General features: G+C 48.3%; 6 protein-coding genes across 6 annotated transcripts; 3 read left to right on the top strand and 3 right to left on the bottom strand.

Annotated features, from left to right (window-relative positions):
* Positions 1-215: 215 nt before the first annotated feature.
* Positions 216-2,394, bottom strand: EI90DRAFT_333188 (uncharacterized protein). Its single transcript, XM_039067496.1, has 5 exons — positions 2,241-2,394; positions 2,141-2,189; positions 1,971-2,078; positions 1,011-1,914; positions 216-959 (listed from the first exon to the last, which is right to left on the bottom strand). Exons 1-5 carry the CDS (start codon positions 2,300-2,302, stop codon positions 604-606), a joined length of 1,479 nt encoding a protein of 492 aa, XP_038918700.1. The 5' UTR covers positions 2,303-2,394; the 3' UTR covers positions 216-603.
* A 20-nt stretch (positions 2,395-2,414) lies between these two features.
* EI90DRAFT_2969802 (autophagy protein 5) lies at positions 2,415-3,863 on the bottom strand (the record flags this gene model as incomplete). Its single annotated transcript, XM_039055668.1, has 6 exons — positions 2,415-2,737; positions 2,803-3,024; positions 3,083-3,387; positions 3,456-3,601; positions 3,664-3,750; positions 3,810-3,863. 6 exons carry the CDS (start codon positions 3,861-3,863, stop codon positions 2,538-2,540), a joined length of 1,014 nt encoding a protein of 337 aa, XP_038918699.1. The 3' UTR covers positions 2,415-2,537.
* Positions 3,864-4,415: 552 nt separating this feature from the next.
* On the top strand, positions 4,416-6,624 carry EI90DRAFT_2913193 (major facilitator superfamily domain-containing protein; the record flags this gene model as incomplete). Its single annotated transcript, XM_039054490.1, has 7 exons — positions 4,416-4,510; positions 4,572-4,866; positions 4,928-5,306; positions 5,371-5,507; positions 5,571-5,742; positions 5,799-5,872; positions 5,935-6,624. 7 exons carry the CDS (start codon positions 4,416-4,418, stop codon positions 6,622-6,624), a joined length of 1,842 nt encoding a protein of 613 aa, XP_038918698.1.
* A 39-nt stretch (positions 6,625-6,663) lies between these two features.
* On the bottom strand, positions 6,664-10,455 carry EI90DRAFT_3153049 (uncharacterized protein). Its single transcript, XM_039065842.1, has 13 exons — positions 10,254-10,455; positions 10,020-10,154; positions 9,906-9,971; positions 9,809-9,853; positions 9,659-9,749; positions 9,439-9,607; positions 8,127-8,745; positions 7,855-8,064; positions 7,771-7,786; positions 7,589-7,710; positions 7,381-7,525; positions 7,304-7,330; positions 6,664-7,244 (listed from the first exon to the last, which is right to left on the bottom strand). The coding sequence occupies exons 1-13, from the start codon at positions 10,308-10,310 to the stop codon at positions 6,931-6,933; spliced, it is 2,016 nt and encodes a 671-aa protein (XP_038918697.1). The 5' UTR covers positions 10,311-10,455; the 3' UTR covers positions 6,664-6,930.
* Positions 10,456-22,284, top strand: EI90DRAFT_3287963 (vacuolar protein sorting-associated protein 13). Its single transcript, XM_039067085.1, has 41 exons — positions 10,456-10,765; positions 10,824-11,155; positions 11,215-11,418; positions 11,476-11,544; positions 11,603-11,959; positions 12,010-12,825; positions 12,882-13,012; positions 13,064-13,253; positions 13,305-13,709; positions 13,759-13,934; positions 13,988-14,394; positions 14,450-15,129; positions 15,182-16,024; positions 16,075-16,470; positions 16,527-16,643; positions 16,697-16,795; positions 16,847-17,164; positions 17,217-17,502; positions 17,550-17,618; positions 17,666-18,022; positions 18,070-18,190; positions 18,240-18,394; positions 18,445-18,512; positions 18,561-18,871; positions 18,927-19,131; positions 19,183-19,846; positions 19,901-20,036; positions 20,087-20,230; positions 20,295-20,511; positions 20,568-20,675; positions 20,730-20,750; positions 20,806-20,945; positions 20,994-21,021; positions 21,077-21,115; positions 21,163-21,236; positions 21,286-21,341; positions 21,397-21,485; positions 21,545-21,635; positions 21,688-21,745; positions 21,795-21,959; positions 22,017-22,284. The coding sequence occupies exons 1-41, from the start codon at positions 10,576-10,578 to the stop codon at positions 22,057-22,059; spliced, it is 9,375 nt and encodes a 3,124-aa protein (XP_038918696.1). The 5' UTR covers positions 10,456-10,575; the 3' UTR covers positions 22,060-22,284.
* A 1,461-nt stretch (positions 22,285-23,745) lies between these two features.
* Positions 23,746-24,497, top strand: EI90DRAFT_2969789 (kinase-like domain-containing protein; the record flags this gene model as incomplete). Its single annotated transcript, XM_039055667.1, has 3 exons — positions 23,746-23,965; positions 24,010-24,083; positions 24,138-24,497. The coding sequence occupies 3 exons, from the start codon at positions 23,746-23,748 to the stop codon at positions 24,495-24,497; spliced, it is 654 nt and encodes a 217-aa protein (XP_038918695.1).
* Positions 24,498-24,750: the final 253 nt, after the last annotated feature.

The raw sequence follows: 24,750 nt of genomic DNA, 5'->3' as shown, positions 1-24,750 counted from the left end.
CGATGAGGTTCCACCGAAAAAAAAATAAGTAGCTAAGGTAATAACAAGATATCAAACAAAGGTGATAAAGAGATATGACGAGAATAAGCGCTACACGTGGAACGCAGCAGTTGTACAGTGAAACGTGTAGCTTATGGATAAATGGTATCAATAACTGATATGAACGTTCATGATATCCGTACCAGCGCATCGCCATGCCTTGTTCTTCCAATTGGTCTTTCTAACGAGGTATTGATGCGAGATATAAGTATACTAGTAATGCATCTCATAGGTTCAGACGATAACGATTTTCCGCCAAATATTAGCTCAAAGTCCTAGCGGGCTGTCGATCTATCTGGTAACATGAGCGGCCAAACGATGGTTTAGTTCTGGAAAAAGGGTACAATGCGAAGTCGGACGAGGATTGGTAGAGAATGGAGATGATCCACAGAGGAGTATTATTCGATGGGCCAAGGTTTATTCGAATACACGAGTGAGGTCAAGATACAGAATCAATGTGGAAGCAGAGCATGCGTCTGAATCGAGATAACAGGTCTTGAAAGGCGGTAAGAAATGGGGAGAACAAATCAGGCAAGGAAGGCCAACCAACGATTAAAGGGATATTCAAATATGTATAGTAAAGAACCGAGAGTGTCGTTGATTCCGACCCTCTTCCGTGGGATTGAAATGATATTGCCTGCTACCCATGACCAAGTCGTACAAATCAGGCATATCCATCGCGATCCGGCGTGAAGAACAATAATCCTTCACGGCTCGTAACTGTGTCAGAGGTGCATCCGGGTAGGCACGTCGAGTATTGAACTCCAACGAAAGACTACGTAAATTCGAAAGAGCCTGGAGATTATCGAGGTCTTCCATTAAATCGTCCATTTCGCGGGCAGAGGGTGATTTGCCCAATCGGACCTTGTTGATGGCGGACGGAGCAGCATGGTTCGTTGGAGTGAATTCTCCAATGAAGACTAGATTGAGGGAGATGAGATATGGGCTTGAGATTGCTAGGAGGCACTGACGAAGATCGAACAACGGAGGAGTGTCGAGGGGTATAGGGTGAGAGGCGGTACCGTCAATTCTTAGTCCTTTTAGTTGCGAACAACTTTGGATGATAGAGGCGATATCGATATGTTGACATCGTGTTAAGGATAGGAAGTTGATGCTATTTGAGGGCTGAAGAAGACCAGCTAACAATTCCGGTTCCATTGGACCTTCCATTGATCCTAAATCCAGTCTTCGCAATGTCCTCCACGAAGAAGCAAGGATCCAGGAGATACCATCAAGAAAACCACCATCGTACCCAGCAACGGAAAGTCGTTGCAATTTGAATGGAGGTGGAGGTAAGGATGAGAGTGATACATAGTCGAGTTCTGTAGTTTTCCCTTCGAATGATAACGATTCCAGACCAGGGACTAGAAGTAATAGTTCCACTAGGGTTCGGCAGGATCCAACAAATTGATGCAGACGCAAAGAAGTGAGGCGTTCGAAGGGATCATGTTGTGATAATACATCGAGTGATATGGGCGGCAGGAATTGGGAGCGAGAATTCAAGGATATGGATACGTCGTCTGGTCTCCATTGCAGCAAGGACAGGGAACGAATACGATGGCATCGTCGCAAGAGTTCAAATATATGCCAACGAGAGAGGGAAGTGTGGTCTCTCTTTTCCCCAGGCTCTCTACCCAACTCAAGGTGTTGAATTGCATTCCCTGCTCCGCCTGTACATTGCAAATAGGAAATGAGAGATTGGGCTTGGGAGGCGCGATACAGTTTGGTGGAATGTAACATCCGGAGTTGGGCAGGCAACGTCCAACTTTTGCAAACGAGTGAACAGGCTGAAAGTTGTTTGTGCGCGTACGTAGGATCGACCTCGTGCAAGTCATACAGATACCCTCGTGTAGGGTCTTGCGATTTGTCAGTGAACTGGCAGAAGTGTCATCGTTAGCTTAAAGAAAAGATTGTAAGCGATATGCTGGTACCCCAAAAGAAGCTGACTCTTCGCAAATAAGACGTTCACAGGCAGTAAAAATAAGGTACAGGCAATCGAATGTTAGGCGGGCATGACTTGATGATATGGACTGGGGTGACTGACATTGACATGGGAGAGTTTAGCATCTTGCAATGTGAGGGGAGTAATGGGCGCACATACTTTGTTGTGACGAAATATTCGTGAAAGGATGGATTTAGAACGAGGCGACCTGGAAGACAAGGTTTCAGTCGCAATTTCGAGGGACAGCAGTTCGACCAACCTCTCTGTATGGACATTGGTGTCATCCTTCAACGCTTTCCTCTGTTGCGGTGCTATGGCCATTGTAAGGGGAGGGGGATTGGATTGGTGGAGGAAATTGAGACATGTTGAGGACGGACGGATGACTTATGATCAAATAAAGGAACGCTCGAGATCTTTGCTTCCGATTACTCTACCGAATTTTTGCAATCAATGAATTCATGCGGCGATCCAAGTTACAAACTCATTATGTACAATGATGGGGAGTAGCCGGCGCATGGCTGAGAATATAGATGTTACGCGTAGCCATCGTTGTGACTCAAGAGGCAATTCCGATGCCAATAAATATTGATAAGAAGCCATCGATACCTCCCATGCACGTGTTTAGCCAAGCGACCTCAGCCTCACCCGGAACAACTACGCCTTGAATGATCGCGTATGCTAGGGGAACCGATGGTTGGGGTGGGAACAGTAATGGAACGTGATTACGAAGTAAATCACGGAGCATTGTTGGGCGACCTGTTTTGGTATTATGTAGTTGTTAGCGAGAAGAGGGGGTCATTTTTATGAGGTAGCTAACTTACCGTCCTCGTTCAAAGGAGAGACGACATCTTGCAACACGGGGCCATCTGGTAGATGAATGCGCACAGGCACACTTCGAACGTTGTTGGCGTCATCCTTCTCTCCTGCTTGAGCGACCGGTTCAATCGAAGGTGACCGAAGATGGCTGTCTTTGGCATGGGTTTGGATGGAGCCAGGTGCTGGGAATATTTTGGAGGCATGGCGCCAAAATTCATCAAAGTTGTCTATTTTTAGGGTGAGTGCTCGATCGAAAAAATTGATGGATAGAAATGATCAACCCACGTTCTCGGAGTCCGTCCCACATCCCGTCTTGCTCTTGCTTCCGTAAGCCCGTAACGCGTCGCGTGTTTCCCCATCGCAAGAAATCTGCTTCCTTCACCTGTCCCATGAATGCCTGCTTGCATGCCTCGATTGACGGTGACAGCAATAGCTTATCCGTTGGCGGTGATGTTAGGTGCAACGTCAACCGCAGAGGATGCGCCGGTGTGGGATCAAACCCAGGGCCATTGAGGAAACCTGACGCCGTCACTTGGGCAAGTTGCGCCGCCACGGTGTGACCATCATACAGCGCCCCTATGGGCCAGTGCCTTGACACGGGTGGGAACCCGTCAATATCGCGCGCGATGCATCATTGCTCGTTAACGGGCAATCGTACCATTTCATCAAGGCTCCCGAACTTGTTTCTTCGAACCACCAATCCTCTTCCTTGATTTGAGTAGAATCATCGAGGACGAGCTCGGCTAAGTATTTCCTGACATCAGGAATGAGAAGCGGGAGGTATGATATTCTGGGCGCTTGAACCTGTCCGTGAAAGGGGCAAGACATCGGGCTGCTGATCTTGTTCAGGCTAGCGTCACACCCACGTAATAATATTCAAGACTCCGATCACTATTTGCTGGCAAATCCTTGAGATCAATCTTTATTTCAAGCGGGACAGTCCCATCGAATATCTGTTCACGATAGAACTCAACATGAACACGCGGTGCGAGGAAGAATGAGGGAAGCTGACTAGCCGTCTGAACAATGTTGTGGACGCCGAGTGTGAGTTCTGTTTGACGCTCATAAGCGAGGGCTGGTTTTGCAGAGTCGGATGCGACATGATGAGACTAGAGTAGAGATTCAGCTCGCTTCAGCCTGTGCCAACACCTCGAGTGAGGTCACGTGTGCGTTGCCAGTTTAAATTGCCGGCGGATCTGGGTTAGTGTTCAAAGAAAAAATGATATGCTCAACCAAGAGCGTCCCAGCCATGATCATGAACACCATACCAATGCACCTCTCACCGATAGCCTGTGGAAGACACAATATGCTTCGGCAATGTGCAGGATCCCAGCCTCAACTATCCAGGTTACATAAGCAGCCTCCTTGGCGGCTTTTCAAATGAATCACAAATGAATCGTTTCCTCTGGCGATGTCGATCGCCCTATTTGCTTTCCGTGATTTCTCTAGTCGTTTTTGCTGTCTCCTCGTCCTGACCCTAGCGGGACAAGCTTTTCGGGGTTTGTCTCCCGTGCGCACGGTCCCCATTCAATTGAAGCTAATTGAGTCCGCCCACGTTCAGAAATCCGGCGAACCTGTGCAACTCCTCCATGTGATCCGCAGGGCGCCGTTTGTAAAGATGCCTGCACCCTTGTGCTGGTCATCCGTCAGGATATACGTGATACGTTTGATCGCCCTATTGTGCGCCTGTTCGCTCAGTTTTGGCAGCCATTTGTAAGTTGGTACGAAAATGGCCTCCCCACCCAAATCGTTAACAGCAGCCATCGATACCTAGCGGTCGGGAGTTTTTAGGACCTCTAAAGAGTAGCTTGATCCGCGACATTGGAACCACAAATTTGCAGTTCTCCGCAATTCTCGCCTCCTATTCGGTGAACAACACATGGACACCCCTTGTTGCTGGATTCCTAGCCTCAAGACTTGGTACAGCTCGCTCAAGCTTATTGGCTACGTCTTTGATTCTTATAGGCCAGTTGGTGCTACTTTGGGGCCGCAACGCTGCCTCTATTAAGTTAATGGCCGCTGGGTTGTTTGTATTCGGCCTTGGGGTCTCTCCAATTTCTGTCGTCCAGGTTTGCAGATTCATTGAGGGTACCCATACACGTCTCATCTCAATTCGGCGCGAATGCACAGGAAACTATTATTGTGCGGTTCTTCTCCGACCATGGATTGGGTGTATCTCTTGCATTCGGTCTCTTAGCCGGGAAAGGGTCATCCTTCATTGCTGCCTTCACAAGCTATCCTTTAGCTCAAAGCCTAGGACCACTCGCCCCTTTCGTAGTTTCGACTCTATTCGCTAGTTTTTCATTCATCATCAATCTGATTTATCTGTTCGGATCAAGATGGCTGGCCAATGGAGCAGGTGTGGAACTCGAGGAGGCAGAACAGAAAGCCGATTATGTACTGATGGGCGGAGATGATGCACTGCGAGTTGCTACGGAAAAGAAGAAGGTCATCCTCAGAGATATGACGAAGTTGGGTGACGTCTTTTGGACATACATTGCGTTCAATTGTGAGTGATCAAGTTCAAGTCCATTAGTCAGTAGGAGTGCTACGGGTGCTAACAATCCCGTCAGTTCTTTGCGGGTGGATTTGGAGCCCATATTTCAATATCGCAGCGAATCTCTTCCAAGTAAGATATGAGTATTCGGAGTACGACGCAGGCAAGATTGCATCATTCTTGCATGCTGGTAGTATCATCCTTTATCCTATTGTCAGTCTTTGCTCCCCTCTTACTTTTGTGGCTTCTGAAGTCTCGCGCTTGCCCCGTTCGTAGGTTGGATTCATAACGGACAGGTTTCAGGGAAGATCAACGATGTATAGATTGTGTCTTCTTTCGTCGGCTTTCACTCTGCTCGGATATTGCTGGCTATTACTTCCGCCACATCTCACGCTTTCGGCGCTTCCTGCTGTTTGCCTTTTTACTTTTGGACAAGGATTCGCCACTCGTGAGCTTAACAATCCGCGGTTGAGTAATTTGATACATTAACGTTTGGCCCATCAGTACTTTTGGTTCTTATTGTACCCAAGATTGTGCCTCGTAGACACGTCCCAACTGCTTTGGGAGCTCATAAAAGCGTATGTCCCTGCGGATTCACCGCAATGCACAGTACTGACGTTTCTCTTGTCATATTTTACAGATGGAGCAGGCCGGCGCTACGATATCTGTCACTGTAGCTGGTTACCTACTTGACAGAAGAAAGACGTCCCTTTCCCCACCTAAAACACCAGCACCACGCCTTAATCATTTGCCTTCCCATCACTCTGGGGTTAAAGCACCGGGAAAGCTACCGACACCTGACGCAGTCTTCCGAGTTCTCTTTTGGTTTGCGATGTTTAACATAGCCCAGTTCATCGGCATCCATTTTTTATATAGACTCGACTCAAGACGACATGGCGAGGAACCCTTTGTCTCAAATAACGAGGGTGCCACTTCTGCTTATGAACCATTATCATCTCAGGATGGGGAAGATCGCTTCGTCGACGGAGATCCTGTAGGGTCTCTGGGAGCGGATAGACTTTCGGATTCGGAAGCTGAAGCCGTTGGCATTGGCAATGATGGATTGTCACTTAACAGCCATCGCATGGGCCGATTGTCCACCCTGTCAAGCGAGTCCTTACTCGATCTGGATCGATCAGGCAGTCGCCGCCTATTGAATTCTCGGTCTTCTAGAGATTCAAGCAGATTTAGGGGTGTTTTAGACGATATAAGCCTACCACCTCAGGAGCATTCGAGGGGAAAGGCATTCTTTATTCTCTCCGGGCTAATCATCTTTGGTGCTTGGGTATTTTATGTTGTTTCTCTCGTGCTAGATTTTCGCGGATATTAGGGCTGGACATGATGCCGCCTGATATTAACGTATACTAATAGCTGGGAGCGAGTTACGGTCGAAGCAATCCAATTGGTCCGCTCCCCACAGTGCTTATAATACTTTTCACTTCATGTAGCATACGTCCGACATCCGTGAGTCAATTCCATCCACCGTTCATCTCATGCACACGCCTTTGTTGCGCGGGGGGTCGCGGGACAGTGATCAAGACACGATTCTACTCGTAGTCTAAATGCTACTCTATTGGTACAAACTGATCTGCAGTAGCTTAGCAATGCTTCAAGACGTCAAGAAACTCCACAACCATCACAAATTCGCTTTCCCTTTGAAGCTAAATCCCAGCCCATCCAGCTGGCAGTGGGCGAATTTATGGATGAGCACTCCAGCAATTGCTGTCTGACGAGGAACACGGATTCGAACGTTACCACGCTCTCGTGAACGTGAACGGGATCGAGATCGGGATCGTGTGGGCGGTTTATCTTGTGGTTCGACGTTGCCTTGAGCTGTCTGAAGCACTGTCGATGGCTTGACAGATGGTGCGAGGACATTATCAATGCCTTCTCCCATTTTCCCGAGCTCGCTCGGTCTCAAGCTGGCGCCTTTGCCGAGGATCTCTAGAACTATGTGGTGGAGTTTAGGGGGAGGGAAGGTAACGATATACTTGAAAGTCCTGCCTTACCTTCTTCACGGGTAAACCATCTGGCATCTGATCCTAGGAGTCAGAATGAAAGATGATGGTAGTTTAGCGAAACAAACCTTCCAATTCATTGTCCAAGTCAGTGCGAATTGTCTGTGATGAGTCGGCAAGTGCGAAACATCCTACCATCAAATTAGCAGGGAAGGGCTGCAAGGAATGGTTCAGAGCGGTGGCGCAGTACGAAGTATAAAAGGTTACCCATGGCTACAGGAGGATCGATAAAGGCGGTTAGGTCAGTGGATCTGGGTTCAGGGTGCGTGGACAAACCTGACACGAGTGGTATCGTACACTGTGAACATGAAGGCCGCTTTCTTCCCATATCTCCCGAACTACAGCATCTTCAAACGATTCACTGGGCTCCAGGAAGCCCGCTAGAGTGGAATAAAACCCTAAAAGATTCAGGGGCGGTCGGTACGGGTCGAGATGCTAGATAATCCAGGTCTACGGACCAGGGGGGAATCGTTTCTGTGGGGTTATGAACGATGTGAGATTCCACGAGTAATTTCGTGGGCTGAAGGGCCAGATGCACATACATTTCGGCCCAATAAGATTTTCTCTCCAGATTCATCCAGAACTGCGGTAATGACGACCGCATCAGTTCGGGGATGCATGGTATTGTGCAGCCCTTTCCCAGTGGGACACGGGGAACGGCCTTCATTATTTTCCCAGGGAAGGAGTGAAGAACAAGATAGTTTCCATCCGGCCCAGAGCGAATATACAGGAGAACCACAGGAAGTACAATACTGCACCCAGCAATGAGATAACATCATTGACAAGGCTTCCTTAGAATTAGGTCGCCACATGCCTTGTTACGCGCGTTCCAGTCTAGCATCGTTCGTGCTGCGGAGAAAATGGCCGCATCAAACTTTTTCAAGCTGAGACCAGTGTCTCGGGGCTCGCCAAATATAGTTCTAACGGCTTCATCTGCTGAGTAGACAAGGTTGAATGCCTCCTGGAGCACGTCCTGACTTATTCTAGTGACGTCCAAGGCAAAGTAAGGCTCGCCTTGCAATTTCTCTGCCTTTCCTGGGTCTGTTGGAGGCGCAGTAGAGTCTTTGGGCTCTAGCGTTCCGAGGAAAAGGATTAGTGGACCATGTATACGCGCCGCTTCGAGGAATTTCCCAGCCCCATTATGTTCTGTAGTAATAAGTTCGGGTGGCAGCGTGTCACCCGCATTCTTCCCCTGGGCGAAGTACGGTGGGGGCCCCAAAAGTGGTTGTACACGTTCCGTAGAGTGGTAGACTAGGCTGTTAACATCCCTCCCAGTTCCAGGATTCTTCGTCACATTGACGAGTGGCTGACCATCATTGAAGACAACCCATTTAGTCTTCGGGCTTCCCAGAGCCGAGTGAAGGAATTCTGGGTTATTCCTGAGCCACGAGAGGCGGTTGAGAGGGGATCCCCCCAAAAAGTGATCTTGACCACTGGCCAAAGGAATGCGTCAAGCCGGAAGATGGATCAGTCAGAACTGGGCGCACATGTCGGTCATCGTGAAACTGGATCAGATACAGGAGTACTTCGAGCAAGCGACAAATAAGCGCTGACAAATATGCCCACCCGTAATCGGGCTGTTTGTGGGGGGATGTTGTGACCGAAGCATCACATAAATAATGATCTCGATCCAGTTTTAAGCTGCATCCTCACTACTCCCAGCGCACTTGGTGATGTCTCTGAGCCCCCTATGGAGCACTCATACTTGATTGACTAAAATTGAGTTGTATCTGTCGCTGGTGGACATTTCCGCGGCTTCGTGGATGGTGGAGCTAGAGAATGACCGGTCATTGGAAGTTAGGAACGGATATTCATGTAGGTTCCGAGGGGTATGCATGCTGCGCTAGGAATTTATATGAGGATTCGTCGTCCGTTTCTCTGACCTTCCTCTCATTGTCATTCGTGGGGCGGCGCGCTCCTTTGATCGTAGCTAAGAAGCGTGGGGAGTGATGCGTTTCGAGCATCTGTTGGCAAGGTCCAGCCATGGGCCCATCTCTGATTGGGTGTCTATACTTCGCTTGGCTCGTGGCTCGAGAATCAATGTCAACCTTTCATCCATTGCCTCACTGATATTGGCTCATGCTACGACACTGTATACTATGCGACGAGGGGAACGAGATTCTTACGATAACGTGTGATAGCCTCCAGGAGGATTTTGAGGCTGATGGGCTGGCGATGGTGATGGCGATGGTTTAGCCACCGGGGAAACATTCCGAGCCTCTTCCAAGTCGTCTTCAACAGTTTGGTATCCATCCCTCGATCCTCCCGCACCAAACCCTCCAGGCATAGTCCAGACTGGGGAATTGAGGTTATTGATCGAACAACAAAGATTTACCCGCCACGTACCAGTCTGGCTAGCAAAATTTCCTGGTGCAAAGGACGAAAGGGAGCCTCCACGCGAGCGCAATGTATTCATAGTGGCTAGAGCAGTAGGGATCTAGGCCGAGTGAGGATTGGATCAACATCGACACAGTTCAAATTTAGGGCCCGGCGCACCTTCAACAACATATTAATGATCGTCAGGAATTTGATGAAGCCGTTCTAAGAAACCATGAGAGGCCGTAATCTTAAACTTCCTGCAGTAGTTACATACCTGATCATGAGTTTTGACAAGCCAAACCACATCGAAAAGTATCGATGTCCCAAGAAGTCCAGAGAACTATTGAATGGATAGTTGTCAGTATGGAAGGGCAAGAGTCTGATATACCCACAAGTCGAAGGGGATCATGGGAGTCTGTTTTTTCTGACGCATAGGTCCCGAATAGGAAGAGAGGAAAGTTGTAGCTGAGTAGATATGTGGGCTGTTGAGAACAATGACTATGAGAGGAATAGCAGCGAGCACCTAGGAGAAAGAAATGGCGCGGTAATGAAAGAAATTGTCTGGCTCGGATGAAACCACCATCAGTGTTTGGTGTGCTGGCAGGCATGACGGAGCACTCACCGTCTGCGCTAGGATGAGGGATTGTGCATCCAATGAATCGAATGGCTGAGAAGACATCTAGAGCAGCGTAGTGCGGGGCGGCGGTGCCGGGGGTCCAAGGCTCCAGGAAGTTCTTTCGCAAGGTGTGAGGCCCGAGAACGTTGCTTATGGGCGACAACTGCGTAACAGGCGATGGAGCCTCGGACACAACATGTGTCAACAATATACCTTTGCTCCGCTTGCCCAATACGTCACTCTTCAGAAAGCAGCATCCAGAACGCGACGATTTGAGAAAATTGGTTTCTATTACGCACATTGATTCTCCAATTTCTCGTCCTGTGCGATGTGGTTCCTAAATCCAGGGCGGGATGCTCTCTATGCTGTACTGAGCCGTGTTCTTGCTCCCTATGTGTCGAACCTCGATATGACGAAGTTCGAGGCTGGATTATGGGCCGGACATTTCTCCGTGAACAATTTGCGACTGAAGAAATCGGCCCTGGATAAGTTCAGACTCCCCATTGATGTCATCGAGGGTGAGTCCGCCATTAGCGCCGCCACGAGATGTCAGCGTGGAATGCCTAAATACCGTAGGGCATCTTGGCCATCTTACGCTGAACATACCATGGGCAAACCTCTCGTCAAAGCCTGCGGAGGTCATAATTGAAGATCTTTACGTCCTTGCAATACCTGCCTCTGAGGCAAAGGTAGATCTGGCGGAGGACGATGCTCGTGACCAGGCCGCCAAGCAAGAGAGACTAGTGAACTCAGAAGTACTTCATTCTTCTGGCACGGAGTTCTCTCCTGAGGAAGACGAGAGGAGTCACGGCGTTTTTGAATCCTTGATCAACCGCATTGTCAATAATCTACAAATCACCGTAAGAAACATACATATCCGTTATGAAGATTCCCTCAGTGTCCCTGGAGTAAGTACCATCACTTATCACAAACAGGAAAAAGCCTCGTGCTTACGTCTGTGTGACAGCGTCCATTTGCTGTAGGTGTCACCCTCGCAGAATTCTCAGCCATTTCGACAGACGACACATGGGAGCCAGCTTTTGTGCAAAATATTTCGGAGCCTATCCGAAAACTTTCCATCCTAAATTCCCTTTCTATTTACTTTAACACTGACTCTCAAAGCATCACAACGAAAAAGGGGGACGAAGTGTTGAGATCATTAAGGGAACAAGTTGGTTTCTTTTGTTTTGGACTCGCTGAGGATTAATGAAGGGCCCCTCACGATCAGATCTCAAATGATATCAAGCCTCCCCCTGGTCATCAATTTATACTCAAACCTGTTACGGGACAAGGTAGAGTAGGTCGATAATTGCAATCCCAATGCAACTGTTCCTCATAATTCATTACAATGATAGGTTATCATGAACAAGGGAGGGGCCCCAAAAAAGGCCAAGGTGGAAGCAGAGGTATTCTTTGACGAAATCGGCTTTGTCCTCGATGATTCACAATACCGGGATGCGATCTCGATGATCGACATGTATCATTTCTATCTTAGGAGGTACAGATACAAGCGTTTCCGGCCCAGCGATGAAGAAATTAGATACAATCCGAAGTTAGCACTCTTCAGATTTGCTGCCAGGGCGATACTCGATGAGGTTCACCAAAAGCGAAGATCTTGGACGTGGGAGCATTTCAAGGAACGGCGCGATGACAGAGGACAATACATACCCCTCTTTATGAAACGGGAATTTAGTGGCAGCCTTTCACCCGAAGTGAGAGTTTTATGGATCTTCAGAGAGCTCATGTTCAGGTTTTTGTTTAGGAAACGTCCGCTTTTGAGGCGTTGGAACGAAAGCTCAGATATGAAGACATCCGATTCTATCGCTCCATAGCTCGTTCCCGGCTCCGCAAAGAGAGAGCGAGCCGGAAGGCGAATGCTGAGAAGCAGAAGACTCAAAGTCAGCAGCAGCAGGGGTGGATCGCATGGGCCTGGAATGGGACTCGATACGCTGCCGGTTTGTCCGCGAACTCTTCAGAGGAACCCGGCCCAGACGGTATGACGGACTCGCAACGCAAAGAGTTATACGAAGCTATCAATTATGACGAGAAGGAAGTCATCGCGTCCGGGTTTGAACCGAGCCGTGATATCATGAAGTTGAGCCTTTCTGCTCAGCTTCGTACTGGGTCCCTTGCCTTGAGGTCAGGATTCCCCAATGCAAAACACGATATCATCTCTTTAGTCTTCGACGGATTCTGTGCCGACATCGTACAAAGGCCTGACAACCTTGAGGCTGCCCTCACTCTTGATGGAATGCATATCAATGACGGAACTACACCAGGAACTCTGTATCCTGACGTCATTCGAATGAAGGACAGTCTGGGCTCGAAGTCGGGCTCATTCAATGGTCTCAACCGACTAGAGAGTGCGAGAGCCGGAGAGGGCTCAGATGCTAAACAGGATTCCAGTCCCTTTTTCTCCCTCAAATTTGAGAATAACCCTCTCGATGAGCGAGCTGAAAATGCAATCACGATCAAGATGAAGGCAATGGAGGTTATTTATCACAGAGGGGTTCTTGAGGCCGTGTTCTCATTCTTCAGACCCCCGGAGAGTCAGCTTGAATCTGTAAATGCCCTTTTGGTTAGTGTTTTCCCAAGTAATAGGCGCTTGTATGACATATCTTCATGTTGAAACAGGATGCTGCAAACGAGACCATAGAAGGGCTAAGGAATCAGACGCGTGCAGGTCTCGAATACGCGCTTCAGACCCATAAGACTATCGATATGAAGGTTGACATGAGCGCGCCCATCATTATCATCCCAGAAGAGTAGGTCCATATCCCCTGGTCTGCCTGCGTGCTGAATCACATTCATCGCAGCGTTTGTGCCCGGAAGTGTCGGCATTTAGTTGTTGATGTGGGCCATATAGCAGTAGAAAGTGATCTCGCAGACAAAGCAGCACTAAGGGAAATTCAAGCGAAGCGAAATCAGCAATACACAGACGAAGATTTCCGTCGTCTGGAGTCAATGATGTACGATAAATTCCTCCTTTCCCTCACGTCGACTCAGGTGAGCTTGGCACATTCCGTCACATAGACCAATAATGTAATACCCCATCAGGTCGTTATAGGTCCCGACCTTGAATTGTGTTTGGCAGCACTCGCCGAGCATAAGAACGGAGAGTTACACCTCCTTGAGCGGATTGATATCAGATTCAATGTCCAAATGTCGATCGTAGCGGAAGCAGCGAATCTGACACGCTTCAAAGCGTCTGGAAAGCTTCCATCTCTCGCAGTTAACATTTCGAACTCGAAGTATCAAGCTCTGATGCGTATAATTGATGTTGCTATCCCTCATTTTGGTGAAAACCAACAACCGTCAACGCGGGACAGTCAGAGAGAGCAACTGGTTGTCGATCGCGGAGTATCAACGAAATTTTTCGATACTGGTGCCGGGCCAGAATATGTCGTCGAAGACCCTACCACTAGCACGGGCGCCTTCGAACAGCGATCTGCTTCGCCTCATGTAAGCTTATTTTGTCTTCCAGCACAAACGCCCAACTTAGCCATTGTAGGACCCTTCAAATCAGCGGATTTTTGAACTTCAGTTTGAGGTTGAAAGGCTTCAAGCATCCCTTTACAAGACCAGCCCTGACGAAACCGAAAATCTTTTAGCGGAGGCTTCTCTGAACTTCTTTACTTTGCGTTTCGTTCTTTCGACGTATGACATGAAAGCGGATATATCATTACGGTGAGGACTGGCCCACCGAACGCGCTCCATGATGGGCTAATCAGGCGATTCAGAGCTCTTGGTCTGAGTATGATTCCTCAAGAACCGTTGGCAGGAGAGAATGCCATCCCTCTCTTGTCTTCTGTGGATAATGCTTTACACCAGGCCACTCCACGTTCGACAGATGTCATGCGGGTCCACTATACACGAGTCCAGAAGAATTCGCCCGATTTTTTAGGGTTATTTGAGGGCATCGATCAGCACGTCAACATCGAGTTGTCAACTCTTGTGTTCTCTGCGGTACCCAAGCCAGTAATTGATCTCTACGAATTCATCATGTTGACCTTCGTCCCTACTGGGACTGACGCCAGCGATTCATCACCTGGGCAGCCTCCAGTCGGCTCGGGAGAATCAGTTCAAAAAGCCAAAGGACTGAGTGTAGACCGAATTCGTTTGAGGCTCCAACTAAGCAGCGTCCAACGTGCGCCCACTCCCTGCTTTCTACTGGGATGCTCTAACTTATACTTCATTCATAGTTATTCTAATCGATAATCGCAGAATAGCTACACTCTCCCTTTCCACCGCAAAAGTTACTCTCTTGCTCCAGTCCAATACATTGCAACTAACACTTCAATTGGGCAATCTAAGTCTAATCGATGACTCCAAGGGCACTATCGGTTTTAAAGCCAATAACTCCGTCCTTTCAATTGAAGGTGACAACCTTGCGGATCTTACGTACGAGACATTCGATTTGCAAGCCCATCCAGACAAAAAAGTTAACTCCTCAGTCGATTTGCGTTCCGGCTCGCTCAAATTTTATGTGCTGGAGAAACCCCTTCATGATCTCTATCAATTTCTGGTGAAATTCGCACGGCTAAAAAGCCTGTACGACGCAGCCAGGGAAGCTGCTGTCCAAAGAGCATCTGAAATCCAAAAAATGCAGTTCAATGTCGCCATTCAATCCCCAATCCTTGTTTTCCCTAGCGAGATCACCAGTAGCCAGCATCGGCTGGTGATGCGCTTGGGAAAGATTGCAGCGAAGAACGATTACCTTGAGCATTCGAGCCACATTGGCGCCAGTCTCACAGGCATCAGCCTGACATCTGAAAATGATCACAACCAACTTCCGAACTTGCTGAAAATGCTGGATTTCGTAGACATTTATGCGGACATCAATCAGTTTGATAATAGCGATCCTAGCAAACCGGGTAGTTGGGTTCGTTATGCTGTGGGCTTGCCTGGGCTGACTTTACTGATGTTTCCTTCAGGTTACGGTCCAAATGTCGGACGTTGACATGTCTCTGACACAGAACCAGTATTGCGCAATAATGCGGATTTTAGAAGCAATCCCTCGTATCATTGACGTCGGTCAGGTCCCCTCACCTGACCAACCTAAGGCAGAGCCGGCTCAATATGCTGAGAAAGCTACAGATATCATAACACCGACCCCTCCAGATCTTGCACCAGAGTTGCAATATACTCTCTCGGCCCCTTCTTCTGAGGAGACTCCGAGGGCTTTACTTGAGCTTCTGTTTACGCTCAAGGCTGTCCGCTTGCATCTTTATAGTGCTGAGGCTATACAAGAGTCAGATCTCAGGAACGCAGGGATTGCCCGTTTCGCCTTGTCTGAAACCACACTCCGTATGAAGACCCTGCCAAGGGGTGGAACACAAGCTGAGGTTGTTCTTCAGTCATTTACAATGACCAACACATGCCCAGGATCCTCGCGCTTCAGAGAAATTATACCCGCCCAGAGGAACCGCAGCCAGCCGCAAGCCATGGCCACGTATACTTCCTCTGGTACTGGAAGTGACCAATCGACTCTTATCGTGCTTACCGTGGATTCTCCGAAAGTATTATTTGCCCTTGATCCCGTCTTCGCATTGCTTGCATTCTTTACTAGTGCTTTCCCCTCCAGACCATCTCCTGACCCGACACATGGAGTCGAAACCACTCCAGGGAACGCCACTGGGGATCCTAGTGCCTTACAGCCGAAGCTACGATTCAGGGTTGATCTTCATGACGTATCACTCACACTCTTGGATAACGACGGGGATCCAGATAGCCGTGCCATCGCTTTATCCATCAAACAGATCCTAACGAGCCAAGAGGTTGACAAACCATCGTTGTGTTCTGCTAATATGCTGACATCATTCCACAGGGTATCCTTGCTCTATCAATCAATCAGCTTGGGATGGCTTTGACTACCATGCAATCACACGAGCACCTCAAATTTCTGGATGAGCTTGATTTCACACTGTCTCTTGACAATCGCCAAACAGCGAAACATCAAATGACAAGTATTGAGGTCTCTTTGCAACCTGTCATTTTCAGAGCTTCACCCTCCGACATTAGTTTGATACTGGGCATTATCAGCCGCGCAACAAGCATGTATTCTTCCCAGTCATCTAAAGCCCAGCCTCAGCAGCCATCTGCCACCAAATCCAATCCGAGAGGCCCCTCAGCAGCGGACCGCTCGAGTAGGAAGGTGCCGACCAGAAGTGATCGAGGAAGATCATCAATCGGCCAACCTCAAGTCTATATATTAAAGGAGAAAGTAAGCATAGGTCCGCCCTGACTCATTCATGAAGAATGAATTCATGGATATTTTAGCTCAGTGCAAGGTTTGAAGGGTTGCGGCTCGTATTGATTGGGCAGATGTATCAGCTTCCCATTGTTGACTTCAACATTGGCGCATTTGAAGTCACTCTGAGTGATTGGTCCAGGGAGGTTAGTTTAATTCGCTGGAAATATAACATGCATGTCAATCACTTGCATTTCAGCTTTCAGGTGCTACCACAATTGCCGTAAATATGCAGTACTGGAACTTTTTAAACTCGCACTGGGAGCCACTCATTGATCCATGGAAGATGTCTTTGCAGGTAGGGAACTAGACAATCAGCCGGATATAATGGATCTGATGTATATTCCAGATTGCAGACCAATCGCAAGCAAATCTGGGAAAAGTGGTGACACTTTCGTCCATGGATAGGCTTGATGTGAACTTCACGTCAGCCTTCGTTGAATTGGCATTGTCAATAGCATCGACCTGGCCGTCCCAGAGCGAGAGGTCGCTGCAATACGACCGAACCGAACGTGCGCCTTATAGGGTTTGGAATTGCACCGGGAGTCCAATTGCTGTATGGCATGACCGAGATGGCAACAATAGAGAGACGATTGAAAATGCGGTTAGGCTTGAGAATGATAAGATGGTTGACTGGAGGTTTGAAGACAGCAAGAGTCTGCGAGAGGTGAGGCCACTTGAAATCCTCGAATGCTGGTCAGGACTGACTAGACTGTAAGCGCATTGCCACGAGTCGCAATAATATGATCGGCATCCAATTTCAAGAACGCTCCTGGGATCCTCTACGATCAATTTCTGTGGATACCGAGGGTGAATCTGTCTACGTCCTTCGTCCTAGGACAGGGCATGTCTCCGATAGACTTTTGTGTGAAATCCGTGTCGAGGAAACCGTTAAAGTTGTCACCCTTCGTTCCACCTATCTGATCGAGAATCTCACTCTTTACCCACTGGAATTGGTTGTCATGGACATCAAAAACAAGCCGGGTTATCCTGTTCAGAAACTAGGTGAGTTCATATCGAATGGCTTAAGCTTCAATTCTTATTCTCGATAGCACCGGGAAAAAGCTTTGCGGTTCCTATTGAGGCAGTCACCCAATACAGAATCAAGATTCGCCCTGACAGTAAGTGTCATGATGAAGTTGGTGATCGAGCTTATTATCAGGGGCAGGTGGATTTGGCTATAACTGGTGCTCAGATGCGATCCGATGGGAGGACATGATTCGGATGCCTGTATCGAATATTGTCTGCCGTTCGAAGGATGACATCGAGCCTCCCTTTCGCTTCCAAGCATCAGCCCATTTCGACCCCCATGATCCTTCGGCCCGGAAGTATCCCAAAATTACTTTGCAATTACGGGCCCCTATTGAAATTGAGAATCTTCTTCCATACGACTTAAACTACCGCATATTCGACAAGAACACGAATCAGAACTGGTCTAGCTTCCTGCGAAAAGGTGGAACTATGCCCGTCCATTCTGTGCAACTCGACCATCTGGTCCTTTTAAATGTGGATGTTCAAGACTCGGGTAGGTAACACATTGTGCAGCCAGGATGAGTGCTAAGCCAATGTCAGGACTGAAACCTAGCGAATTTGCCATCATCAACACCGATAATCCGGCGGACTTTGACATCGAAAAGAAACTCACGTTGTCTGACAAGAGCGGGCGAGGGATTGATCTACGACTTAACTATGTGTACGTCCTTGTTATAAAAATCCCCTCCTTTACCCATAGGTCCCCTTAGAAAATATCCTAATGCCGGAGGGGCGTTTAAGGCTCAGATCTACAGCCCTTTTGTGCTTGTCAACCGTACCGGTCTGCCGTTCTCCCTGCGGTCAGGATCTTCAAAGGCTGTTGCAGGACTCATGGGTACCGAGACTAGTCAGCCCGGGCCGTTTAGTGAGTGGACTCCGAGCGCAATGTGACCGGTTTTTGATGATATCATCAAGTGTTTTCGCATGCTCAATCGCGGGGCCATGAGTTCTCTCTGCGGTTAGGGGAATCTAGCTGGTCAAATGTGGAGTATGAACTATCTTTATTGGCCGAATCCTCACAATCTTGTTAGGTACTCTCGTTCGAGGCACCAAGTGCCGAAACCCAGGTCATTCTTGACAGACCCGGTACCAAGGATTGCTATCATGTCGGGGTCTCGTGGGAACTCGGACTTGGGAAGTACAAGTTGATCAAAGTCGTTACGTTGGCTCCTAGGTGCATTGTGAAGAATAACCTAGACAGAGCTATCACATGCCGAGAGGTCGGAGTACCTCCGACAGAGAATTCTACAGTCCAACCTGGAAGCAGGCTTTCGATGTTGCAACTCCGGTCAAGGACCGAAGAGCTGCTGAAGGTTGCTTACCCCGGATTGAATGCCAGATGGTGTGTTCGTTCATCGTGAACCCCCTGTGTCCTAAAACTCATGTCCATCACTCAGGACGGCTCCAATCAACATGCAGGTCGTAGGCGCAATCCATCTGCGAATGTATGCTCCGGGGGAAGAGGAACAAAAGCCTGACCTTGTTAAAGTCGATATTGCAGTTGAGAGTGCGACCATTTTTGTCACTTTTTCACTCGAAACTGGTCGCTGGCCATTTAGGATTGAAAATGACAGCGATATCCCGTTCTCATTCTGTCAATCCGTAGGTCCAATATACTTTAGGACTTCTATATATCGTTCTGATGCTGTATAGGATGACTCATTGTCTGCTGCGTCCTCATCCCGTGTTCCTCGTAACACCGTTCAGGCACACTCATCCATTGATTACGCATGGGACTCCCCTTCGGCACCGAACAAGAGAATTCGACTGTTTGCACCTAATGGCGATTCTCGAGAGATTGACATTGTGGAGATCGGAGACTTAATCCCCTTCAAGTTCCGTACAAATCGTGGTTCGTTTACTGTGTCTCTCGATGTACGGGCGGACATGGGCGCCCAAGTGCTTTCCATCTCGAACTACGTCCAGGAATATAGTTTATACAGACCAGCCCTGCGGAGGTCAAGTTCCGCATCCCGCTCTGATACGTTGGTGGGGACGGAGGCCTTTGAAACTGTTATCCCGAAGGATGTCAGGATCAACTTAACTATCAACCTTGACTTTGAAGGACTTGGACTCTCTCTCGTTAACAAGAAATTGGTGGAGTTGATGTACATCTCGTGCACCAAAATGAAGGTCGAATACACAGACACGGACGCCGCACAAAGCGTCAATCTCTCCATTGGTTCAGTGCAAGTGGATAATCAACTCCATGATGCTCTCTATCCAGTCATTCTCCAGCCCACGCCGATCTCGAGATCTGATCGGACAGCAGATATTCCCGCGATACAGGCTTCGCTTATGATGCTGAAAGACGACTGTGGGTTATACATATATCATTTTTTGTGGCGCAATGCTCATTTGAAGTCAAAAGCGCACGGTGTTTTGTTCATCAAGTACGCCTCTGTCTTGCTGCAGGCCATGAGTATCAGTGCGGACGAAGATTTCTTGTTCGCTCTTCTCGATTTCTCCAAGTTCTCCTCCGTTTCATGGGGAGACAGTAAACAGGAGTAAGCCCTGTGCGCCACTTCTCAGTTGCTCTGCTGATTTCAGAGGATAGCGCGCTGCTCCGCCATCCTGATGGCATACCGGACCCAACGCCAGTTGCCGAGGGTCAAGAGCTTTACTTCGAAGTCCTGGAGTTGCAGCCGGTACGGCTGTTGCTCTCGTTTATGCGTACGGAGAGGATTAATGCAGAAGACAAGTAAGTTCATGGGGACTATTTGGGCATAAATTTTACACCATTGCTCATCCACTTCGGCCTCTAGACTGGTTATTCGGAGTCCTATAGCGGTGGTCATAAATACACTCACCATGACGCTGGGAAATGTCAATGAAGCACCCCTGGAGTTGAACGCCTTGGGTATTAAGGACGCGCGTATGACTTCCACGATTCTCCTAGACCGAATCATATTCCACTACCGTCAGGAGGTCCTTCGCCAAATCTATCGCATCCTGGGGTCGGCGGATTTCCTTGGGAATCCAGTGTGTCTTGCGTCAATTCTATCATACAGAGTGCAAGACCTGACCTAATGATCTAGGTTGGTCTCTTCACCAATGTTAGCTCTGGGATTGTAGATGTTTTCTACGAACCCTACAAAGGCGTGGTCATGCATGGTAACTCAGAACTTGGAGTTGGGATTGCCAAAGTGAGTTGGTGTTATCCATGACGTGAACGACTGTGTTAATGATGGTTGGACTAGGGTGCAGCCAGCCTAGTAAAGGTAAACGTCCTAGTGCCTTGAATTCTGCCAGATATATTTGACAGGCGAATCGCAGAAAACTATTTTTGGCCTCTCGGATAGTGTCACCAAGGTTACAAGTAGTATCGGAAAGGGATTATCATCTGCCACTTTCGACTCTGAGTTCCAACGTCAAAGAAGATTGGCGCAACGACAGAACAAACCAAAACATGCTATGTAATGTCCCCTTCCATTCTTTGAGTTTTATTTGCTGATGCGTGGTAGTTATGGGGTTGCCGCTGGCGCCGAGGCTGTATGTATTTCCGATTCTAAGTCTACCCATTTAGAACTTATATCACATGGTACAGCTTGCCACTAGTTTTCAGAGTGGCATCGAGGGTGTCGTGGTGTGTTGCATTGCCCTGAATGATTGCGTTTGCTGACCGTAAGATAGATGAAGCCCATTGAAGGCGCCGAGTCTGGTGGCGCTGTCGGTTTTTTCAAAGGAATCGGGAAAGGACTTGTAGGGCAAGTACCAGAAACTTTTTTCCCAACCACCAAGCTTACGTGGTCACAGTGCCGTCGCAAAGCCAATGGTCGGAGTTTTCGATTTGGCATCAAATGTGTCAGAAGGTAGGGTTACGCGCGTGTCTTGAATGACCCCCGCCACTCACTTGGCTGCCATCAGGTATCCGCAACACAACTACTGTTTTTGATGCACCAAAGCGCGACCGTGTGCGAATACCCAGGCATGTACCATATGATGGAATATTGCAGGTATTCCAAAATCTTTGAACGATTATGAAAATCAATGGCCTGACCAACGTTCTCGCTAGCCGTACTCCCAACTCGAGGCCGTCGGTCAGTCATGGCTGAAAGACCTCGAAGGCGGAAAATTCCGGAACGAAGCATATGTCGCTCACCTTGGTCGGTACACTACTCACGTAGGCACCGTAATACCCTGACTGCTTCTCAACAGAAACGCCCGGACACGACGTTGTAGTCATCCTCACAACATCAATCATAATAGCCTTCGGGTTCGTTGATCATCACTCTTTCCGAGAACATACAACTCACTATGAGCAGGCAAAGGAAATTGAGGCTCGAATGGGAGATTCCGTTTAATCGACTTCAGGCGATCACTCTTGACGATTCTGGCATACGGTTCAGCGATAAAGCAGGAAAGGAGTATGACCAGTTTGTTCCCGCACCGAAGAAGACTAAAGCTTGGTTCTACAAAGAGATCGAGAAGTAAGTCGCTTTTGCACCAGGACCTCTTGTTCTGCATCTTGACGGATCTTACCTCAGAGTCATTCTACGTTATACTACACGACGGAGGATGGAGCGTTAGAGTGTATGTTGAAATTTCTATCAAGTACTCGTTGGATTCTAATTTAATAGAGGCGGGTGACCTGCCTATCGTTGGATGAATTGCTATCCTACCTCTTTTTCTCAACAACACGTGTGTAAACATCCTCCCGAATTAAAATTCTACTATGAAAAAACATATGTCTGGGGGGTCTCAGAAAAATGGGGTTGGCCAACGTTCTTGGGAAAAAAATTATGAAAGAGCGATGATGGCAGAGATCAGGCAGAACATATTTTTGTAACTGAGAATCATATATACTCATTTTAATGGGCCCGCTTAACCCGTTCCTTGTTAGGGTTTAGTAAGCAAGATAAATTTTCCAGAATGTCGCTGACGTGCATTTTTGGCGGGCATTTTGGCTGCTAGGCTGGCTTTACACCACATGATTTCACTGCTGTCCGTCATGCTCGATGTCTGATATCACTTCATTATCCTCACCACCAAAACTGCTTGACTGGCATCTTTTAATCACTCCTTCACCTCAAGATCATATCATGGTATTCTAGGATTTTCCTAATTGGGCAATCGACGTGGCCATAGTTATGTCACAGTTGGCACTTTCATCGATCGGAATGAGGAACTTATCGCTTTAGCGCACATACCTCTCACGTTACCAATACGTCTCTCTCTCCGAAGGAGACACCACATCGCCCACTGCTATGTCCTTCGGCTTGCCATCCACACCCCCAATTCACACGTCAGGGCTTGCAGCCTGCTACACCTGCCGGATTTGGAAGAAACAATGTTAAGGTTGGACATTTCGTGGGGCCCGTATCCCTTGTGACACTTGCTTCGAGTGTTTTAAATACAACATCTTTTGCGATGGTCGGGGAGAACAGCTCCCACCGGTGAGCATCACTCTTAGCCAAATCCATCGAGATGTCTCAGCCACTCGCTCTTTTCACGCACGTACACACAGGATGAATCTCAACGAGGCTCGGCACACGATAAAATCGTGGGCCAGCGATGCGGGGTCTCGAGACTTCCATTCAGCCGTCGCGTTGGACTTGACTTGTGTGATCAGGAGGCGGTCGGTGCCCGCTCCGTCGACTGTTGTCCAAATGAAAATCCTCATCCTCTCTTCTCCGTACTGACAATTCCAGTTTAGGAATAGCCTTAGTGGGAAAAGACAAAGGCACAGTCTAACGAGTTTTGGACATCCACGGCTTCAACTACTCCCGCTGATGTGAGGGAGAACTTCGATCCCCAGCACTTAAGCTGTCCCCTCAAAAGTTTTCCATCTGCATCGAATGACATTGGCCTAAGCAATCGCAGTCATACAGACTCGCCTGGCCAAATGATACACCAGTCTTTCCCGTGCCTGAATTTTCGAACTCACCGGTGCATCAGGTGTCGGGAAACAAGCAGGCACTGCGTTTGTTCTTATCGAGGAACTTCGGCAGGAACATGATGTTCAAGATCTTAGCGGACAATTCCCACCAAGGAACTACAACCTAGTTGCTAGAAGAGGGTACTCAGAAGTGTTCCGCAGCTACTGAAGGCCTCGCAAAGGGGTCGATCTGGTTCCCGTACGTCGTTGTGTGATTGTTCCTGGCTGACCAAAATCCATGACATCTTGTAGGTATGCTATGAAGTGCTTCGTCTACCTCGGTGATCTCACGGCAGCAGTCAAGCACACTAGGAAGGTGAAGCTTATTCATTCTTTCAATGCGCTTCACATTATTGGGGTCACTGTTTTTCCAGCACTTAAGAGAAATGAAGGTCTGGAGGACTCTCAGACACCCTAATATCGTTGGGTCTATTGGTTATGCGATAGAGAACCGAGTCTATGGAGTTACTGCTGCTCTAGTATCGCAATGGTGCGCGAACGGCAGCGTTGCCAAGTACCTGCAGCGGAACACTACTGCCAATCGTGAGATGCTAGTGAGTATTGAGTTCCTGTGTTGGTCGCCCCATGTGCATGAATACAAGTATTCGACGTAGCTCGGGGGCTGCTGCACCTCCACAGTCATAATCCCCCTATCATCCATGAAAATCTGAAACCAGTATGTCCTAGGCTGAGAAGGTGCTGAAGGCGGCGCTCCTGATGAATTGGCTAGCGCAACATCCTAATCAACGACGAGGGACGTGCACAGCTGTGCGACTTCGGACTATCCTATGTCTTTGACGGTTTTCTGATGGGGCAAACATATTTGATCCAAGGAGAAACACTTCGATTCCTGGCACCAGAATCATTAGGCTACCCTGAGGAATGTTCGCGTCCTACCACAGAGAGCGACGTTTATGCCTTTGGGTGTACGTGTATGCAAGTGAGTGGGAGTGGTCAAAGATTAGGTCGATTGGAACTTAGCGTCGCGAAGATTCTCTCTGATCACCTACCATACTACTGGTTACGAAGGGACATTGAAGTTTTGAGGGCAATCGAAGGCAAGGCGGCTCCTTGGATCTGGCCCTATTAAACCCCTGGAGCAACTATTGGCCTCTTGTTGTTCAGCAAGTGCGGCCCGTCCTTCAATGTTTCAGATAGTTGGCTTCTGGTCTGCTTGACTCATAGCCCAGATAATTAGCTTACCTGTCAGATAAGCACTGCCTTATCCGCGACTCTCGCCCGTTAACGCCACTCAAACTTCGTCTCTGTCCTCATATATTGTCATACTATGCTGGTCTTTTTGGCATGGGACAATCAGTGAACTTCTCGTTCTCCCACCTACA

Source organism: Cantharellus anzutake (genome assembly GCF_015039405.1).
Source record: "Cantharellus anzutake strain C23 chromosome Unknown EI90scaffold_13, whole genome shotgun sequence".
Taxonomy (NCBI): Eukaryota; Fungi; Basidiomycota; class Agaricomycetes; order Cantharellales; family Hydnaceae; genus Cantharellus; species Cantharellus anzutake.
Note: the sequence above shows the minus strand (reverse complement) of the source record. Positions and strands in the feature narration are given on the sequence as shown.

Bases quoted from the DNA above. Each gene is read 5' to 3' on its own strand.
- EI90DRAFT_333188 (XM_039067496.1), bottom strand. From the start codon at position 2,302: ATGGCCATAGCACCGCAACAGAGGAAAGCGTTGAAGGATGACACCAAT. The intron at 2,079-2,140 runs GTATGTGCGCCC...TGTCAATGTCAG, and splicing joins GAATATTTCGTCACAACAAA to TCACCCCAGTCCATATCATC. The intron at 960-1,010 runs GTCAGTGCCTCC...CCCTCAATCTAG, and splicing joins TCCTCCGTTGTTCGATCTTC to TCTTCATTGGAGAATTCACT.
- EI90DRAFT_3153049 (XM_039065842.1), bottom strand. From the start codon at position 10,310: ATGTCTTCTCAGCCATTCGATTCATTGGATGCACAATCCCTCATCCTA. The intron at 8,065-8,126 runs GCATGTGGCGAC...TGCTGGGTGCAG, and splicing joins ACTGGAACGCGCGTAACAAG to TATTGTACTTCCTGTGGTTC. The intron at 7,245-7,303 runs GTAAGGCAGGAC...TCCACCACATAG, and splicing joins ATGGTTTACCCGTGAAGAAG to TTCTAGAGATCCTCGGCAAA.
- EI90DRAFT_3287963 (XM_039067085.1), top strand. From the start codon at position 10,576: ATGTGGTTCCTAAATCCAGGGCGGGATGCTCTCTATGCTGTACTGAGC. The intron at 18,023-18,069 runs GTAGGTAACACA...AGCCAATGTCAG, and splicing joins TGTGGATGTTCAAGACTCGG to GACTGAAACCTAGCGAATTT. The intron at 18,513-18,560 runs GTGGAGTATGAA...CAATCTTGTTAG, and splicing joins GGGAATCTAGCTGGTCAAAT to GTACTCTCGTTCGAGGCACC.